This window comes from Melospiza melodia, chromosome 4 (genome assembly GCF_035770615.1).
Source record: "Melospiza melodia melodia isolate bMelMel2 chromosome 4, bMelMel2.pri, whole genome shotgun sequence".
NCBI lineage: Eukaryota > Metazoa > Chordata > Aves > Passeriformes > Passerellidae > Melospiza > Melospiza melodia.
The window spans coordinates 19,771,575-19,788,888 of NC_086197.1; the positions used below are offsets into that span (position 1 = coordinate 19,771,575).

The 17,314-nt window shown below is 42.7% G+C and overlaps 1 protein-coding gene across 1 annotated transcript in view; it reads right to left on the reverse strand.

Moving 5' to 3' along the window:
• Positions 1–503: 503 nt before the first annotated feature.
• Positions 504–17,314, reverse strand: part of AKR1D1 (aldo-keto reductase family 1 member D1) — a 34,549-nt gene continuing 17,738 nt past the window's right edge. The window contains exons 3-9 of the mRNA XM_063154147.1: positions 14,283–14,399; positions 9,800–9,877; positions 7,320–7,442; positions 5,480–5,589; positions 4,839–5,004; positions 3,979–4,061; positions 504–665 (exon numbers count right to left, since the gene is read on the reverse strand). Of these exons, the coding sequence (XP_063010217.1) occupies positions 623–665; positions 3,979–4,061; positions 4,839–5,004; positions 5,480–5,589; positions 7,320–7,442; positions 9,800–9,877; positions 14,283–14,399 (720 nt within the window). The 3' untranslated portion in view covers positions 504–622. The remainder of the gene's footprint in view (positions 666–3,978; positions 4,062–4,838; positions 5,005–5,479; positions 5,590–7,319; positions 7,443–9,799; positions 9,878–14,282; positions 14,400–17,314) is intronic.

The window sequence follows — 17,314 nt, forward strand, 5'->3', positions numbered from 1 at the left end:
ACCTATGGAATAAAGCTCACTTTGTGAGCTGCATTGTGAGCTTTAATGTGCGGCTGCAGAACACTCTGGTCAGAGTTAAATGTGAAGCAGTGCACATATCTAGGTCATATCAGCAAAAATATGTGCATATATATCAGATTCAGTTAGTTCACCACTCCTGACTTTCTCTTACTCAAGCTGCAAGAGAAAATGGTACTGGTTTGGACTACATGACCCCTCTGTAGCCTCTTCAAACTTTGCCCATTCTGTAATTCTGATTCTGCCTCATACCTACTGAAGTGGAAGGTTTTATTTCAGATTAAGTGGAGAATATTCCATTAAGTGAAAGTGATTTGGCTTGAACTAGTGAGGTTGTTTTTAGGAGAAATCTTCAGTTTCATCAGCAGTCAGTCTTGAATGCTCTGTGTTCAGCGTTAAAGCCTGATATGCCAAAACCAGAAATTCAATGAATTAAATAGATTTGGTCACCAATAACAAGAAGAGACTGACAAGACAAAAAGAAATAAATGTCATGTTTTTAATGCTGGTTTGAACAGCCTTACATGAAGACAAAGCACCAGACGTTGAGTGTCTCTCAGCAAAGCCTGACAGCATTGGTTGGCTGTCCAGAGCCACCTCTTTTTCAGTACTCATCATTGAAGGGGTACTCTGGATGGTCACGCCACCTGTGGAAAGGTCAAATTGGACAAGTGAGCTCCTTGGGTGAAGCAAGACATCAAATCACTGCAATCGACCTGTGCCCAGCAAACCTCTTCCTTGCAATATATGTGTGGCCTTCATGGAAGGCTCTCCTGCTTATCCACAAGCTGTTGTGCTCTGAATGACTGACCCTGCAGAGTTGGAAGCAAGCCTGTGTATTTAAGGAGAGGACAGTGAAGGACCATTTTTCAGGCCTACAGACTGCATATCTTAAGGAGAGATGAGGGAAATCAACAGGACTCTGGATGTCAACTATTCCCACTATTTAACTCAGGTGAGTAGAAGTGTTTTAGGAAAGGGGGCTGGTTTCAGCATGTGTGCTGTACTGTGGAAGGGGAAATCTTTGTTCAGATGTCTAGAAAGACACCTAGAAATAAGGGCTATGTGTGAAGAAGAGGTAGAGACACCAGACTGTTCTGCTTTGCTTTATGCCCTTAGAGCTGGCATGAACAGGTCTGGGTCTAGGGTGGTGCTTTCCCCAAGCAGCTGCCATACCTAAACTAGGTCTGGCTGTCCTGTAGCTCTGCCTACACATAGATATTCTGCCAGTATCTACTGTGGCAGAGAATTTACAAATAAGCTTTGGGAATGACCTGTTCAGGGGAGAAAGGGATGGTCATGGGTGCACCCTAACAAAGAGACATTTCAGGCTTTGTTTTAGAAACTGCATGCTCAGGGAAGATGCACAATTCAGGATCATTGTAAAAGGCAAGAAGAAAATTCCCAGGGTCAACTTCAGGTGAAAAAAATAACGCTGTGTTTGCCCATTATTGGCAGACTTGAGAGAGAGGTAGCTGTTTTCTGTTGTGGGTTTTCTTGTTTGTTTGAGAAGCTGATGCTAAATCACAAGCCCTGGCTTGACAAACACTTTCCATTAGCTAAATGAAAAATTTCTGAAGAGCATTCTCAGGTGCACCATGACAGCTGGCTGCCTTGCCTTACAGCACAGCACAAAAAATACTGGCATTTACCCAGCTGTGAACCGTTCCAGTCTGGGAAGGACACATTTCACAATATTGAAGGTAACTAACTGGAAGGCATCAAACATTTTGAATTGGTTGTGTCAAAACATTTCATTCCGATATTCAGCCAAGATCAAGTGTTTACACATTAACAGATTGAGTTGGTTGAAAAAAAATCCCAAAAAACAAAACAAGCCACAACACTTTGGCTTGTTTGACTTCAGTATAATTTAATGATGTCTGAGTTGCCAGTGTCATTATCTCTACTTTTCATCTATTAAGCATGCTTGCTAATCAGATCTCACATATTCAAAAGTCTGAGTCCTTTGAGTGAAAATGATTCACTTGGAGAAGTCAGTGCAGCTTGGCATAGCTGGTAGGGAAAAACATCCATAGCAGAGAATGGGAGCATAAGATAAATCAAGCAGATACATTAATGTAAAACTTGCCCTGCACAATGCTTCCAGATTTCTCCAAGAGGAGAAGAAACAACTTCAGATTAAGATTTCCTGAAGTACTCATGTTTTTATAAAACCTCCATTTTCTTCTCAGATGCTCAACTTGCTAATTCATTCCGCTGATTGCGTTATCCTGTTTGCATGGGCTTACTCATACCATTGGAACAACAGGTTTGCACACAGTACTCTTTATGGTAGCTGATAAGGGGAAAAACCAGAGAAAAGCTGGATTTTTCCATTCCTGCTGGCATGTGTATCACAGCAGTCAAAGGTTTTGCATGAAGTTGACTAACCAAAAGTCTTTCTGTAGCGTGGTTTGACTTTTTCAGCTACAGATTGCTGGATGAAATAAGAAATGCATTTAGGCTGGTAATTTGTCTGATGCAGTGTCAATTCCAGACACTTCAGTGTGGTAACGCAGAGTAGGCATATATATCTATATATATCAATCTATATATCTGCTCCTTACGTGGCAACATCACTTTTCCAATAAGGCTTTTTTCATAGCTGAGATCAGATTGTACTTAAACATTTTTCCCCAAACACAGAGCTCTTGTGAAAACTAGAGCTGCAATGCCCCTCCTATGCATCCTGTTTTCCTTATATCCTTGGTGGCCTCCTATGACCAAATTCCGTCTAATAAAGCAAAGCATTTAACTTATTAGTTTTTTAGATTGGTAGCTTAGAAAGTTCTTCCCCTGTGGGCATTTGCAGCCTTTGACTTTGATTCTGGGAAAGGCTCTTGACTTTGCACTAAGGTTGCATTTGGTGTATATAATCTTCAAGATTTAAATGATGCTATAACTCAATTTTGCTATATAAAACCAAACTGTGTCAGATACCAAAACACACTTAAGAATCTCTGAGGCCATTTGCGAGAAGCCTTCTGGATCTAAGTACTGCTAATTGATGGAAGGCTATTTTAAGTTTTAAGAAACAAGAGCACCTGGCTGAGCTTAAATGTGAAAAATGAACTCCATTATGATGCTTTTAACTTAGTGCATATTTTTGATCATATTTATGCAGCACAGTAAGTGGTTTGTTTGTTTCTTTGCAACATTTCCCTGTATCTTTTGAGCAATGGTCAACATTTTAGAGTGCTATTGATGCTGTTATCAATGCTTTTCATTTCACGCTACAATTTAGCAGGACACAGATAATCTAAGGTAAAAGGAGAAATGCATGGAAATTAATCTCTAGCATTTGGCTACTTACTGAGTGCCCTGAAAAGGGGAAAACAAAGTTTGGCCATAAGGTGTAGATGCTTTTGAGGTGAAGGATAAACAAACAGCCTCATCCTCTGGAAGAGAGGTGTTTTTGGCTAGGTTGGAGCTTTCGGGTGAAGCAAGACTATACTGGGTGGTGACAAGCAGCAAGAGATCAAGCCAGGATAGGTCTCAGAAGAGATAGTTAGGAAGTGGTCTAGCAGTCAAACAAGCTTTCTGTTCTTCTGTTTTTCTTAGAAAAAGATAAAATTCAATTTTATTTGAATTTCAGCTCCAATATCCACGCCTCTAGACAGGGATGATGCTATGCCTTATCAGTGTCTGAGACCGCCATTCACCACATAGCAGAAGGAGTTAAAGAAATGGAGGAGAGATGGAATATTAACATACACTCACTTTCTACTGGGTGGGCTTTGAGAACCTGAGCTGCAGGCAAATATTGTACACTTATTTTTGCAATGGGTCCAGGAGCATATTCAGGCTGCATTAAAAGTCTCTCATGTTCAAGCCTTACCTTAGAATAGGGTTGTTTATGCAAAAATTAATATTAAAAGGAAGTGATTTTTTTTCCTTTATGATTCTCTGAAAGAACAGGAATGCCCTATGAGGATCTAGGATTTCTCCTGTACTTACATTAACAGTTCCACATAACGAACATTTTTGTTCAGGGCTTCAATTTCTTTCATCTCTTGCTCAGTGAGGGAGAAGTCAAAGATCTAATGGAAGAGATGTTAGGAATGTGTTAGTTAGCATTTCTTCTCATGATCAACCTTCATATGTTACAGATTCCAGAAATACAATCCCTCCTTCTCCCTGTATCTCTCCCACAAACCCATGCTTGCTTGCATTTTCAGGAGTCTCGAGGACATGAATAAGCCCAGTCACATTTGCCTACACCTTTTTTGCAAAAAGTGGAAGGTAGTCTGGCAATACTGAGACACCAGCTTTGAAAGCAATGTATTTCCAGGGGAAGCAGGGAGCAGTGTGAGTACTGAGTGCTGCAAGGGATGCAAGAACGAAGTAATCTTATTTTTGGGTGGTAGTCAAACCAAATGTTTTCTGGTGGCATGGTTGTGAACCTTTCTGTCACACTTGTGTGCAGCTACCCTTCCCTAGCAGAGCTGTCCCATACCTGAAGACTGGGCAGAACAATCAGTCCTTCCTGAGTTCTTGCAGCCTTGGGCTGCTCAGCTACTGAGTTACCTCATCTCGCTTGTCCTGCTCACTGCAGCAGCAGCTGCTCTGGGACACACCACCAGCTGGAGTTTTAGCTGCTCCAGAGAGTAAAGAGGCACCAAAATTTCCTCTATGCCCTGTTATTGTCATACCCCTTGTTACCATTTAGTGGTGGGGACAAGAAGCATCAAATGTGGCAAAGTTTGCCACTGATCAAGCCTTACATATGTCTACAGAAAAAATGGGAATATTACCTTCTACAGGGGCTAAGCCAATGTAAGTGGATTTGCCCATGTACTACTGGGGTATGAATGTACCTGGAAATTCTCTCTGATGCGTTGTGGATTGAAACTTTTTGGAATCACCACCACCCCTCGCTGGACATTGAAACGCAAAGCGATCTGTGCCGCAGTCTTGTTGTACTTCTTGCCAATGGCATTCAGCACAGGATCCTTCAGTAAAGGAGGGGAGGACACATTTACCCTGGAAAAAAAGTGGGAAAAAAAAGAAAACCTCCTCATCTTTAATGTCAAAACATAGGGGCATCTACTTGTTTGTGGACAGAACACTGCACTTTTTGACAAATAGGGTGAAAGACAGGAGAAAAGCTTTGGCTCTTAGGTTGGCGCATTGTCAAAGGCAACTTCCTGTGTGATGTCCTAACCTTGACTTCGTTTCTCCTTCCTCACCTAAGCCCCACACCTTCCCCATTCCAAACACTTGCCTGCTGTTAGAGGAGACCTTAGGCAACCTCCTATGCAGACACCTAGCGTTCTGTTTATGACAGCATGCAGCAGGAGTGTTGAAAGTTTACACTCACAACAGTAATATTTAGACACTGAGGTTCAAAACCACTTCAAAAAATGGGGGCAGAGGTATTTTGCACAGAGACCCAGCAGTGGAGAACTGTGTTTCCCTGAATATTACCCCTCTATTTGAAAGTAATATGGGGACTTACCATGATTCATCCCTTGAGGTTCCCAATGGGCTGTACCCAACAATAACGATGTCATGTTGTCTGCAAAATTCTAGGAGTTTGGGTTGGGTGAAGTAGGGATGGCATTCTACCTGCAAGAGTAGCACAGAAAGGATGACTAATCAACAGGACCAGACACAGAGGCAGATATTCCAATATTTGTGAGAGCTACAGACCAGGTGATGCTTTCAGGAGGGGATAGATGTAAATAAAGGAATAGGGAGAAACACCATCTGCGGCTACTATTCTAATTGTACATTGCTGGGTGATTGATTTTTTTTATTTTTTTTTTTTTTTTGGTGGACAGCAGATTAACATCTGGAACCATAATTTGGCTGCAGGGAACTTTTATTGGCCTGCAGTGGAAAGGTGGCAATAAGTGGGGATTATGGAGGTGAGGCAAGCTCACTAGACAAGTAGACCGAGAAGAAAACCCATCTCATGTGGGTCAGCTCTCCCTTTCTCTGCCTCTTGCATTCAGGATGACTAATCTGATGTTGTTTTTAGGGAAGTGTTGGCATAAAGTGTTCCAGTTAGAAAGGTAGGGGGAGTATTCAAAAGGTGAGATTATGACCTTGTTGCGAGCTGTGCCCTCCCACGTTGCAAACACTGTTCCCTCACAGGCATGGATATTCTGGCTGTGATCTCAGACTCTGGGAAATGGTTGTCTCAAAGGTGACAGAGCAGCCACTGTTTGCAGTGGTTGCTATCTGGCAAGTCTGAAGCTATCTGGCACTTCTCTGCTTGCTGGCCAGCTGCCCTAAGCTGAGCTTAATCTTTTGCCTGGTTTTCCTCGACCCCAGGAAGCATCAGCAATGCTCAGTGCAGTCTTAGGGGCAAGCCAGAAACAGCAATTGCATTTTGCACCCGCTGGGCATGTTAATACCAGGGAAGGGTGCTGGAATTTCCTATTCTCGCAGGCAGCCTTTCCCTCCAGGCCAAATACAGAAATGAAAGCTGTGGTCTGCCTCTTTGCCCTGCCTCATGGCCATTCCAGCCCTCCAGGCCACGTGCTGGGAGTGGGAAGTTGGTCCTGGTTGGTCCCTGGCCTCATCTCGATTACTGCTAATGTGGATATTTGTGCCAGACTAGTCAGAAGGGCTTCCCAGAGATTTCTAGGAAATGCAGAGACCTGCCAAATGCGAGAGCCAAAGGTACTGGGCACTCAGATGGGTCGCTGCCACTTGTCACCTTCTCAGAGCCCCGCTGCTGTAATTTAACTCGGATGTGCCTGTCATCTTCACGGGATTGTTCCACTAGGGCCAGTCACGTAACAGGGTCTCCTTTAATTGAACATTTTCTCTATCTCTTACAAATGTCTTATAGGAAAAGTACAAGAGAGGCAAGTACAGGGAATTCAGGAGTTGCTTCTAATGGCTTTTACCCTTGAGAAGCCTGGAGTGACACAGGGTCTGTAGGGTTGTGCTGGTGTTAACTAAGGTAGACACGGCTTCACTGAGCACTGGTTAGCTCTGAATGGCTTTCTTGGGAATTTTTGGACTTGAAGTAAGGTACATGGCAGAAATCTAAGATCTGCTTTGACTCAGCATTCAATCTTGTTATGGAGCTTTGGCACAGAGGCACCGGTTTTATAGTCCTGGAGCAGAAACTGAGGAAAGTGATTGCTCCAGAGCCTTCAAATATTGATCTTTAGCCTAGATAGGAAGAGTAATGTTTTCAAGCTAGAAAGGGAAGCATGGAGGGCAGCATCTGTGGCAAAAAACACATCACCTTTGTGTACATGGAGGCTTAGGCTGTGTGTTTGCATTCCCCAAAGGGCAGTGGCACCGTGGCAGGCACTGCCCTTGGCTTGCAGTCATACCTGGTTGCTGACAGGTTTGTACTTAAGTCCTGGCTTGTTCATGATCATCTCCAGTTGCCTGCGGTTGAAATTGGATACTCCAATAGACTTTGCCAAGCCAGCATCTTTGCATGCCTCCAGAGCCTGTAAAGAAAGCAAAGACAAGAGGAATCCCACAGGTTGGCTTGATTTCTTGGAGCATGCATTTTAGAGAGAGGTGGAAGATAGACCATTATTGAGAACCTTTGCTGCAGCAGAGCTAACAGCTCTATTAGCATGAGGGCTGGTGTTGTCCAGACAAACCAAACTCTATTCCTGTGTCGACCTGCTTTCCAGACCAAGCCCTAATGTTTTTACCTCCTGTGAGGGTAGAGATTGTCTGGAGAGCAGGAAGATTTAACCTGAGATATAGATACTTAAGTGCCAGGGAACTGCTTTTAGAGAGTTTTGCTTACTTTATGCTGCTTTAGCAGTACCTCAAAGCTGGAGAGGGCAAAGTGAACAAAACAGATTCCTTTCCTGATAAGTCAATTCACTCCTTTTGATTTTAAGACAGTTTTTCATATGAAGTCTTTATCCAGTGAAATCCCCTAAATATCTGGCAAGGCACATCACAAAACATGCACAGAAAACTTCAGTACAATATCAAGCAGGAAAAAAAATTGTGGATGGGAGAGAGGCATTCTGGATATTTTGTGCTTTAGACAAACCCTAGTACCTGAGAAACTCTTATGAATACTGGGCATTAATATATTTGCTTCATTTGCTTCATTTGCTTCATCTGCTGGGTTGTTAAGGGGAAAGGGGGTCCTTTCCTATAGTCTTCCCCTTCTCTGCCTGAAACTCTGCACACAAACAATTCAGTGACTGTTTGAGGCAGAGCAGACCCCACCATGGAGCTGGATGCCCTTCTGGGTTTTGTTATTCTTTCTGTCTTACAGGAGCTGAAAGCAGGGAGGTAAGAGGCACTCTGTTTGATGACCTCTAGTTGGCCTCATATGCCTTCTATCACTCAGTGACAAGTCAGCAAATACAGTCATCTGAATTAATTTTTGCCAGCTAGCTTTATTTCACTGAGAGAGTGAAATTATCTGGATTGAGTTGAGCCATTTTAATTCAGATTAATGCTGCTATTTGCAGGCGTTCCCCTGCACCTATTTTTCTCTTGGCTTATTAGCTGAAGAGAGTGGCCTGCTATAGAATAACCTTTATATTAAACACCACTCAAAGATAAAAATATAGCAGTGCTGGGTGAGCTATTGCTTTTAATATCCGAGCAACCATTCTGTGGAAAGAGGGGAATGAACTGCATCAGCCAAATTCAAATGTAACATAAACAGCCAACATGGAAGTCCCCCTTCCCTCTGAGACCCAGCCTGGATGGCTCAGCTGCCAAGGGAAAGTTCAGGCCCCCTCTGGGCTCTCTCCCCCTTCAAAATTTCACTCAGAATTTCACCATTCTTCATCTTTATCTGCTGTACCTCAAGTAGAGCTAAACTGGGACATGACTGTCCAGATCTGGACAGTGCAAGCTGAAGTGGAGCACATAGTAGCACCTCTTATCTCTCTTGGTGTGAACTGGATGTAGTTAGTGATGCTATTTCATCAGGCCTGGTGCAGAGGGAGAGCTGAGAACTAAAGAGGTGTCCATGGCTTTGAGAGGCAGAAATGTGAGGAGATTGCTAGTCTCATTTTCTCTCTCACCCGAGATCCTGAAGCCAAGTGACACTAGGCTTAGTGAGACATCTGCCTAAAGGGGTAGAGCACATCACAAACAAATCTAGGGTGCGATCTTTCAGGCAAATGCTACTTCCCTCCAAGTTTTCTTACCACAAAAATCTTCTGTTCCCATCTGATAAGTAAATTTAGAAGTGAGTGAACTTGTTCTCATGGCAAGTGATGGCAAGGTCTTGGGTTTTGGTTTTTTGGGGGGGGGGGGCGTGTTGGGGTTTGAGTGGGGAGATGTTGGTTCTTTTTTTTTTAATAGGATTTTTGGGTTGATTGTTTGGTGGGGTTTTGTGGGGTGTTTTTTGTTGGGGTTTTTTGTTTGTTTTTGCTTTTGTTTTTTATGGTAAACTTTAGGGCAAAATCTGTTTTTTTCCTGCAAGTGAAAAAGATTTTATTTTTTTCAAGATGACCTAGTCTCTCCTGAGGGCTCCAACTTTCTCTTTCTGTGAAGATCTGATAAAGAGGAAGGATTGGTAAAAACCTAATGATAAAAGCTTCAAGTAGTGAATGTAGAGTGCACTTTCTTAAAGAGGGAATGTGGATGTCTGATGTTTCAACAGTGTTTTGTTATAAAAATAATTAAATGACAGCAAAAAGAAGCATGCTTAAAGAATGCTTAAGGACAGAAGTGAAATTTATGCATGGAGCTAGTAGAATTCGATCCATTTGCCCTGGCAATTTGCTTCAGTTATGTTTATGAAAACCACAAGTAAAAATGAGAATGAATATCTGTGGGTTTAAAGCATATATGGATGGATGTTGTGTTTGCTTACCTCCCAAGTGGCACATAAATCTGTCTCATGGTAGATAAATTTTCCATTTTCATCTTTTGGGTAGAGTGCATCTCCAGGCTGAAAAGTAAAACCATACTGCTGTGCTTTAAAGAAAAATTTTTCAGTCCTTAGAGCAAAATTTTTTTCATGGACTCTGTTTCTACTAGTAAACAACAAAAAAAAATTGAGTAGTTTTCTGAAACACCCTAAGTTCAGCAGGTCACTCATGCTGGGCTTACCACATCCTCGTCTGCTAGATCGTCCTTGGACACACTCCTGAACTGTCACATGAGAGTGCACTCAGGAGTTCCTGGATGGCCTTGTTTTGCAGCAAACTTTTGACCTTTATGTTATGGCATCCAGAAGACTCAACTCCTTCCAAAGGGCTGGGTTAGAGTACCAGCTTGTGTTCTCTTCTACTTCTTTCCTCTTCGCTTTGGCCCTTCCCTTGCTTCCTGCTTGTGTCACCTGGGAACTGGACTGAGCTGGTACTGTCCCCAACAGCTGGAGGGTCCAGGAGCTGCTGGCAGTAATGGGCTATTGGCATAGCTAACCTCTTAAGTACATTATCCACCTTTCTTCGGGCACTAGAAACTCTTTCCTCCAGTCTCTGTACTCTGTAGGCTTCAGAGATGATTTATGAGCTGGTATCTCACAAGCACAGCTTTCTCTTATTTGCTGGTTGTTTCACTGCTGTTGCAGGCAATGCATTAACACCTCCCTCCCTCGTGTCTGATCACAATTTCACTTTTGTGTTTTGCTGGAGTTTGGTTTTTCTTTTTTTTTTTTTTTGAGCAAAACCCTTCACTGATGTTTGACATTTGATCTGACTTCAAGCCGCTACATTTCATAGGCCTGGGTACAAGATGTTGATGTGGTAACTCCTTGGGAACATGCAGCTGTGACTAATATGATCAGTAACTATCACCTCCCAATTCAGTTGAGTTCAAATCCAAGGCATTTAATGGGAAAAGTGAGCCTAAGGAAAACACAGAGTCAGGTTTCAGAGGGCCAAGGTCTCAGTTACAGGCATAAGCCTCTCTCCTCCAAATGTGCTGATTTTCCTCAGAGAATTCCACAAAGACAACTTGTTGCTTTTGTTGCTCTGTCTTGCTGGAAAAAGAGAATACCTTGACTAGAAGGAGGTAGATGGCTGTTGGGTACATTCTTTTTCTATTAGAAGGCAAAGTGTTTGCCATCATAGCGTGAGGTGGAAAAACTTAACTTGCAAAACCACTCTGTGGTATTTTGGAACAAACCATTCATCCCATGATACCCCAGCACACTTTCCAAGGAATGCAAGTTCAACATATTAAACAGTTGGACCTGTTTAATTTTAGTAAATGAGTCTGAATTCCGGACCTTTTTACTCTGCCCCACTTTTAATTTACTCACTTCTGAGTTTTTTTTAATAGTAGTCAATAGGCACCAATTATATCAGTTAATTTACCATCCTCCTATTTTCCTCTATCTTTTGTGTTTTAAAAATGAACCAAGTCAGGAGGAATGGTGCTTGAAGATTAACTTCTCTTGACTGAGATGTGGTGTGAGCTACTGTGGATTTCTACAGTGATCAATTCCTCCTCCTACATGCAGAGAATTCTGCAAGGTGTTGAAGTGCAGTTGTTTCTGCTCAAGAGTTTCCAGGCAAAACTTTCTCTACCAAGCTATCTTTTTATGAAAGGGAATTTCTGAATGGAAGAACTGCCTGCAGATGGATAAAGTGCTGAGAGAAAGGCAGTGTTTTGATGGTGACAGAGTGGTGACAAGGTCTTTCGGAAGCTGGTCATGTGTTTTAGCTCTGGGTTCTCATGAACTACACTGCACCAGTGATCCTAGAAATGCTGATGTCTTCTCTTGCAGTTCTCTGCAAGAGATAGTTTTGTGTTTTACACTGGATAAAAGGCATGCTTCATGCTGCTGCACGGGCACTGAAATTAGTGTGGCAACACTGTACAGTCACTGCCATTGTGTGGGATCACACCTTATCATGTCATGTCCCAAGTCTGGAGGCACTCCAAAAGATACCGTACTTGCTGGTTTAAAACCCAGTAACTCTTAACCACTGAGAGGAAAAGTCCTGCTCCCATTATAATTTTATCACCAACACGCAGGCAGGAAGACAATTCTGCACATCCCCTTGCTTTCATAAAATGGTCTTTGACAAGCAGGCTTTCTTAAGAAAGCAATTTTAACAACCTGTGAATGCCTGTCCTATAAACAGAAGGGCAACAGGAAGTCAAATAGTGATGCCAATGGTCTGTTTTGAGTTATTCTTTTAAATTTACAAGATACTTAAATGAGACTTGTTCAGTGTAACACTAAAATATCTGCTTTCCTATCAGATGACAGAATCATTAGTTTGGGAGAGATTTGCAGATCATTTAGTGCACAAGTTGATGCTTACTGATAAATCAGTCATCTGAGAAGAGTCCCCCAAAAACCTGCTGGTTTTTTACCCCCAAAATACCTGTGGGGTATGAGCTCCCCAGGCAGAGGGAGGGCATGTGGGGGTCTGAAGAGACCTGTTTCAGCTGCTTACTCCCTTGCTAGGGTGGAGGGGCCGAGCAACACTGCAGGGGGCTAAAGGCAGGAAGGACAGAAGTCCTGAATGGGGAATCTATGTGGGGAAAAAATACAGGGAGGTGTAGGCTAATGTTGGTAGGTCAGTGAATAATTGCACCCTACGTGGTGGCTATTCATGAGCTCTTGAAAAGCAGAGGGGCTTTGCTGAGTGGTGCTCTCTGAAACCATAGTGCTCTTGCTCTGCCTGAAAGCCCTGTGACGAATTGCTGCCTGGGCTCTGCAGGGGCATGTTGCTTACTGTTTTCAGGGTGGTGCTGTAAGTTCTGTCTTAGGTACATCACTGCTTCTCACCAGAGACTGCTTTTGCTGGACTTTTGGGGAGGAAAGCACCCATGCTTGCAGACTAGAGGGGAGCAGTAGTTTCTTAGAGTTACACCTGCATGCTCCTCATCAAAGGCAAGCATCACAGGCAGGATGGGTGTATTTGTGAGAGAGCGAGAGCAAAGAAAGGAAACCTGTCACCACTGCAAAAGGATGGGTTTTTTTCATTTTGTATTTGACATAGAAAAGTGTATATTTTTCAGGAAGAAAGTGACTTATTTTTTTCTCTCCTCTCATGAGAAACATGAATGAATCTCTAGGTCTGCTACTCCTTTAACTACTCAAGATTGTTGATACAAGCCTCAGGGAGTCAGATGTATATTACTTTAAAGCCAGCTGTCTATATCTTTATATTGTGAGACAGTGACCTTCACTATGTGGGAGAATGAACTACTAAAGAATACAAACACAAGAAAAGGGAAACAGGAAATTGCTAGTGGTGGGAAATTTTCAGAAATGTACCCAAAAGGATTCCATACGTGTGACTGTATAAATAAAATTTTAATATCAGAGTCTGGTTACTCCTATACAGGTCTTAATAGGATATGGCCTCCTCAGGGGGAAGAAAAGGGCTGCAAGTGTAATGTGATAGCCTCATTGGTAAATTACTTCCTATCTGATAGTTCTCATAATTTGGAGTCTGCAGCAAAATATTATTTTAATAATCAGAGATCTACCTTTCTTGCAAAAAGAGGCCAGTATAGAGCTCAAATCTTGTTCAGAAGTAATTAACCAACTAATTGCCTGACCCTATTCTCTCTTAGAAGAAAGATTTAGTTAGTTCAAAACCACTTAAATGTTTTGAATATAATTCTCTTCATTTCATTTGCCTTGGTATCATATACTTGTAGAGGAAAATTGTAAAGCAAGGTAGAAACAGCTGTGAAAACAGAAAGTTTGTGGACTTGCAAGAGGGAGGCATGCAACTATGATGTGAGCTCCCTGCATTCAAAGGTTTTGCCTACAAGTTGCCCAGAGCCAGCAGTATGAGGGAATATCAGACTCTACACTGGCATTTAAGAATGAGAGATTGTGCCATGTTTGGCACCACTTGTGATCTAGTGAAGCTGAGTGCTGCAGTTACAGTGATTAAGATCATAAACACAATTTTCCCAGCAGCTTTAATTTAGGACAGAATAAGGAAACCAAACTTGGTGACTTTCTACCTTTCTCTCTCCCTCTCTGAACTTTGCCCCTGGCCTGTTGCTGCTTTGTATGAGCTCTTTCCTCCAGTGGCTCTCTCCTCATGGCTCAGAGGGAATTCAGACACAGGTACTGCCCAGCTGTGCAATTTTTCAGAGTAGGAACTGCTCAACCACAGTTGGGAGACCTGTCCTTCCAGCAGAAACACGCCAAGCAACATCTCTCCTGGCCTGTTCTCACACCACCTGATAAATGGCTCTCTTTGGGTGGGCAGTGCACAGAAATACATGTATGCAGTATATATCAAAATATATATGTTATCTGCTCAAAATGCTATTGACAGCCTAGGTTGGAAGCTGCAAGGAATATACTAGATGGAGGTCTTGGTTCAAGTTAAGTTAATGCACTTTTTCCAAGCAATTTTTCTTTTTACCTTGAAAGCCATTGGCAGCTCAATAATGTAGAGGTCAACATAGTCCAGCTGCAGGATCTTCAGGGTTTTCTCCAGTGTGGGACGCACCAGCTCCGGGGGGTGGCAGGTATTCCACAGCTGGGGAGGCAAGCACAGGCTTTCTTTGGGTGCCAGGAGGAACAGAGAGCCAGCTGAAGACCCCCAGCACACGCTCCCTCCCTCTTGTCCTCGTGACAGAGCCCACTATGCAGAGAGCAAAGGCATCGTGGGCTCCATCCCTGCAAGGCAGAGGTGAGTGCCTTACCTTGCCTTCTGGCAGAGCCAGGTGCAGAGGTTAAGACAGCAGTTCTTGCCCAGGACTGATGAAGTGTTGACCCAGTAAAGCCATTACGTATTTTTTTATTACAAAACAGGTTATTCTGAGCTGAGTATATTGCAAACTCTTGCTCAATGAACTTAGATTCCTTTTGTTTTCCAAGCATATGCTTTCACTGAAAAACTTTGTTCCCACAAGGAATCTGTGGTCAGTTTTATGCTTGAAGGCAGAAGCCTGGATCGTGTGAGTTAGCTATTGAGCAGCCAAGCACCCAGCACTAAGAGAATCTTCTGGTTTTTGTCCTGTGGTCAGGGAGCCTGAGAGACTGCCTGGCCTAGGAAAGTTTTCTCTTATTCGCCAGTCCTCACAGAAAAATGTGTATGTGATTAGTCACTGCAGTGCAGGTGTGAGTAGTTAAAGTACAGTCTTCTGTACCTCTTTAATGCAAACTGCTTCCTTTCATGCCTGAGGTTGCTATGGAGTGTGCTCAGCTGGTGAGTGTTCAGCACTATCTCTAACTGAACTGTGCTGATACAAGTCTCTTGCAAGGATAAAACCATAGCATGGTAATTAGTAACCACGAGCTCTTTGTAAACTGATTGAGTTTTGTGATTTTAACTACAGCAGAATTAACACACAATAGAAGGTTTGAGTACCATTTGAATGCACACAATAAGTTGGGCTCTTTTCTTTTTTTTTTTTTCAACTCACAAAACTAACGTGAGGAGTCACATTTAGGTTTTTGCCACTTTTGCTGGTTGGAAAAACCTGCTGTTTGCTCGTATGGTCATTGTCTAGTCAGTTCTGCCACCAAAGCTGACAGCCACTACATGCAGAGGTATAGAATAAATTTGTTCTACAGACACAAAACTTGAATTGTGACTTATGGGAGAAGAGGTTGATTATAGGTGTTAAAGGGCATAGCCTGTGTAAGTTTTAAGTTATTTTAGATGCTTGGTTTTTTTCTTTTAACTATGTTATAGTTATTCCCTGGGAAAACAATCTGCTCTGTTCTGCCCTCAGAAGCAAGGACATGTTAAGCTGTACTGAGAGCAGGACATCTGACCCTGCCCTAAGGTGACAAACCAAAACACCTGGAAATTCATCCTAGGCCTTTCTCAGCTGTATGCTGCAAGATGTGAAGAGTTTATGATCAGCAGACAGTGGTAAGAGGCTGAGGTGTGCTGCAGTAAGGGACCAAGGTCCTGTTCTCAAGAGTTTAAGTTGTTCCACTGGATTTACTGAAAAGCTTTGGTCTATCTGTTTTTTAAGCATTTTACCTGCAAAATGAGCTTAAGTTGTGTTTAAGTAAGGAAATTACTTTCTAGACCCTTCATGTCCAGGTTGTTACTGTGTTTTAGAAATTTGGTGACCTGAGATATATTGCCTAGAAGTAGTTTTTCTGAGTGCCCTTTCGAGCCCAGTTCTATTGAGCTCAGCATTTGCCAGTGAATATACTTCCCTCTAAAAACTGCAGAGGTTCTGAAGAACCAGCCTTTAAAAACAGCTGTACTATGTTTAAAAACATTTGTACTATGTCAATACATCGATGCCATGGAAACTTGAGAGTTTTATAACTGTTCTCATGATTTGTACAAGTTATTGTATTATCTACCTAAGTAGAACCCATGTTTGAGCAGTCAAAGCTGCCAACTGGCTTTGGCATTTTAGGACACCACATTTCCTGGAAATGTTACTTCTAGTTTAATGAAAGAAATATCCTGGGATGAAAGAGGAGACCAAAAAGGTCTTGCTGTATAAGCCAAGTGAGATGTTGGCAGTTGATATAAAACCTCTAAAATTTCTGGATGCTGAGCTGCTCTGCCTGATCAGGCAGCCAGCAGCGAGAGCCAAGTGCAAGTGCTGATGATTTCAACTGGCAGATGCAGCGCGATCACACCAGGTCACTGTTCCAGCAATGCTGCCACTCAGCAGGGCTGCTCTCGTCAGTCCCTGCTGATGGATCAGCCCTCCATCTGCAGCATCTTTGCTTCAGGAAAGATCTGCACGAGGGGCTTGAGTCTGAAGGCTCTTGGGAATTCCCAGTACTTCTGATGTCAGTAAGGAAGAAAACATAACTAACTTCCGTAGTGCCTGGTGCTTCCAAGAATGGTCTGTGTATCTACCATGTTTCCTAGAAGATGCAACAGTTCATATCAATCAGTTATTGATCAATGCCCCAAGTATCTACTGGGTTGAGATTTGCCTGTACTTTGTAAGCTACCTAAGTTTGTGAGGTGCATTAAACTAAAGATACATAAGGTGAGGGAGATCCCCTCCCACTCCTTCTGGGAAGTTCAGAGCTGCTGTGAGAGCTTTGAGTGAAACCTGTGAAAATCCTTGATTGTGATGGATTGAATTAGTTGCAGAGTATTTTCTGTTTCTGCCTTTGAACTCTTTTAAAGGTCGTAGGAATGTTATGATGGACCACCACCCTGAGCAGCTGACATTTTGTCAAGCACAAAGAGGACACGACTGTAGGAGAAATCCATGTGGGTGTCATGTCACAGACACACCTGTGTCTGCAGGCTGGGAGCACAGGCATTGGCTGTTGTGGTACCGTGTGTTGCAGCCCTGTGGCTTGCAGGAACTGCAGTTTTCCAAATGACTCAGTGTTTAAGTAGCGATTATCGACTAGGAAAATCATCTGGTGATGAGATCAGACAACTGAATACAGAAAGGCTTAATAAATAAAGGAAGTTTGGAAATTTTACCAGGAGATCTGCTTTCATAGAGC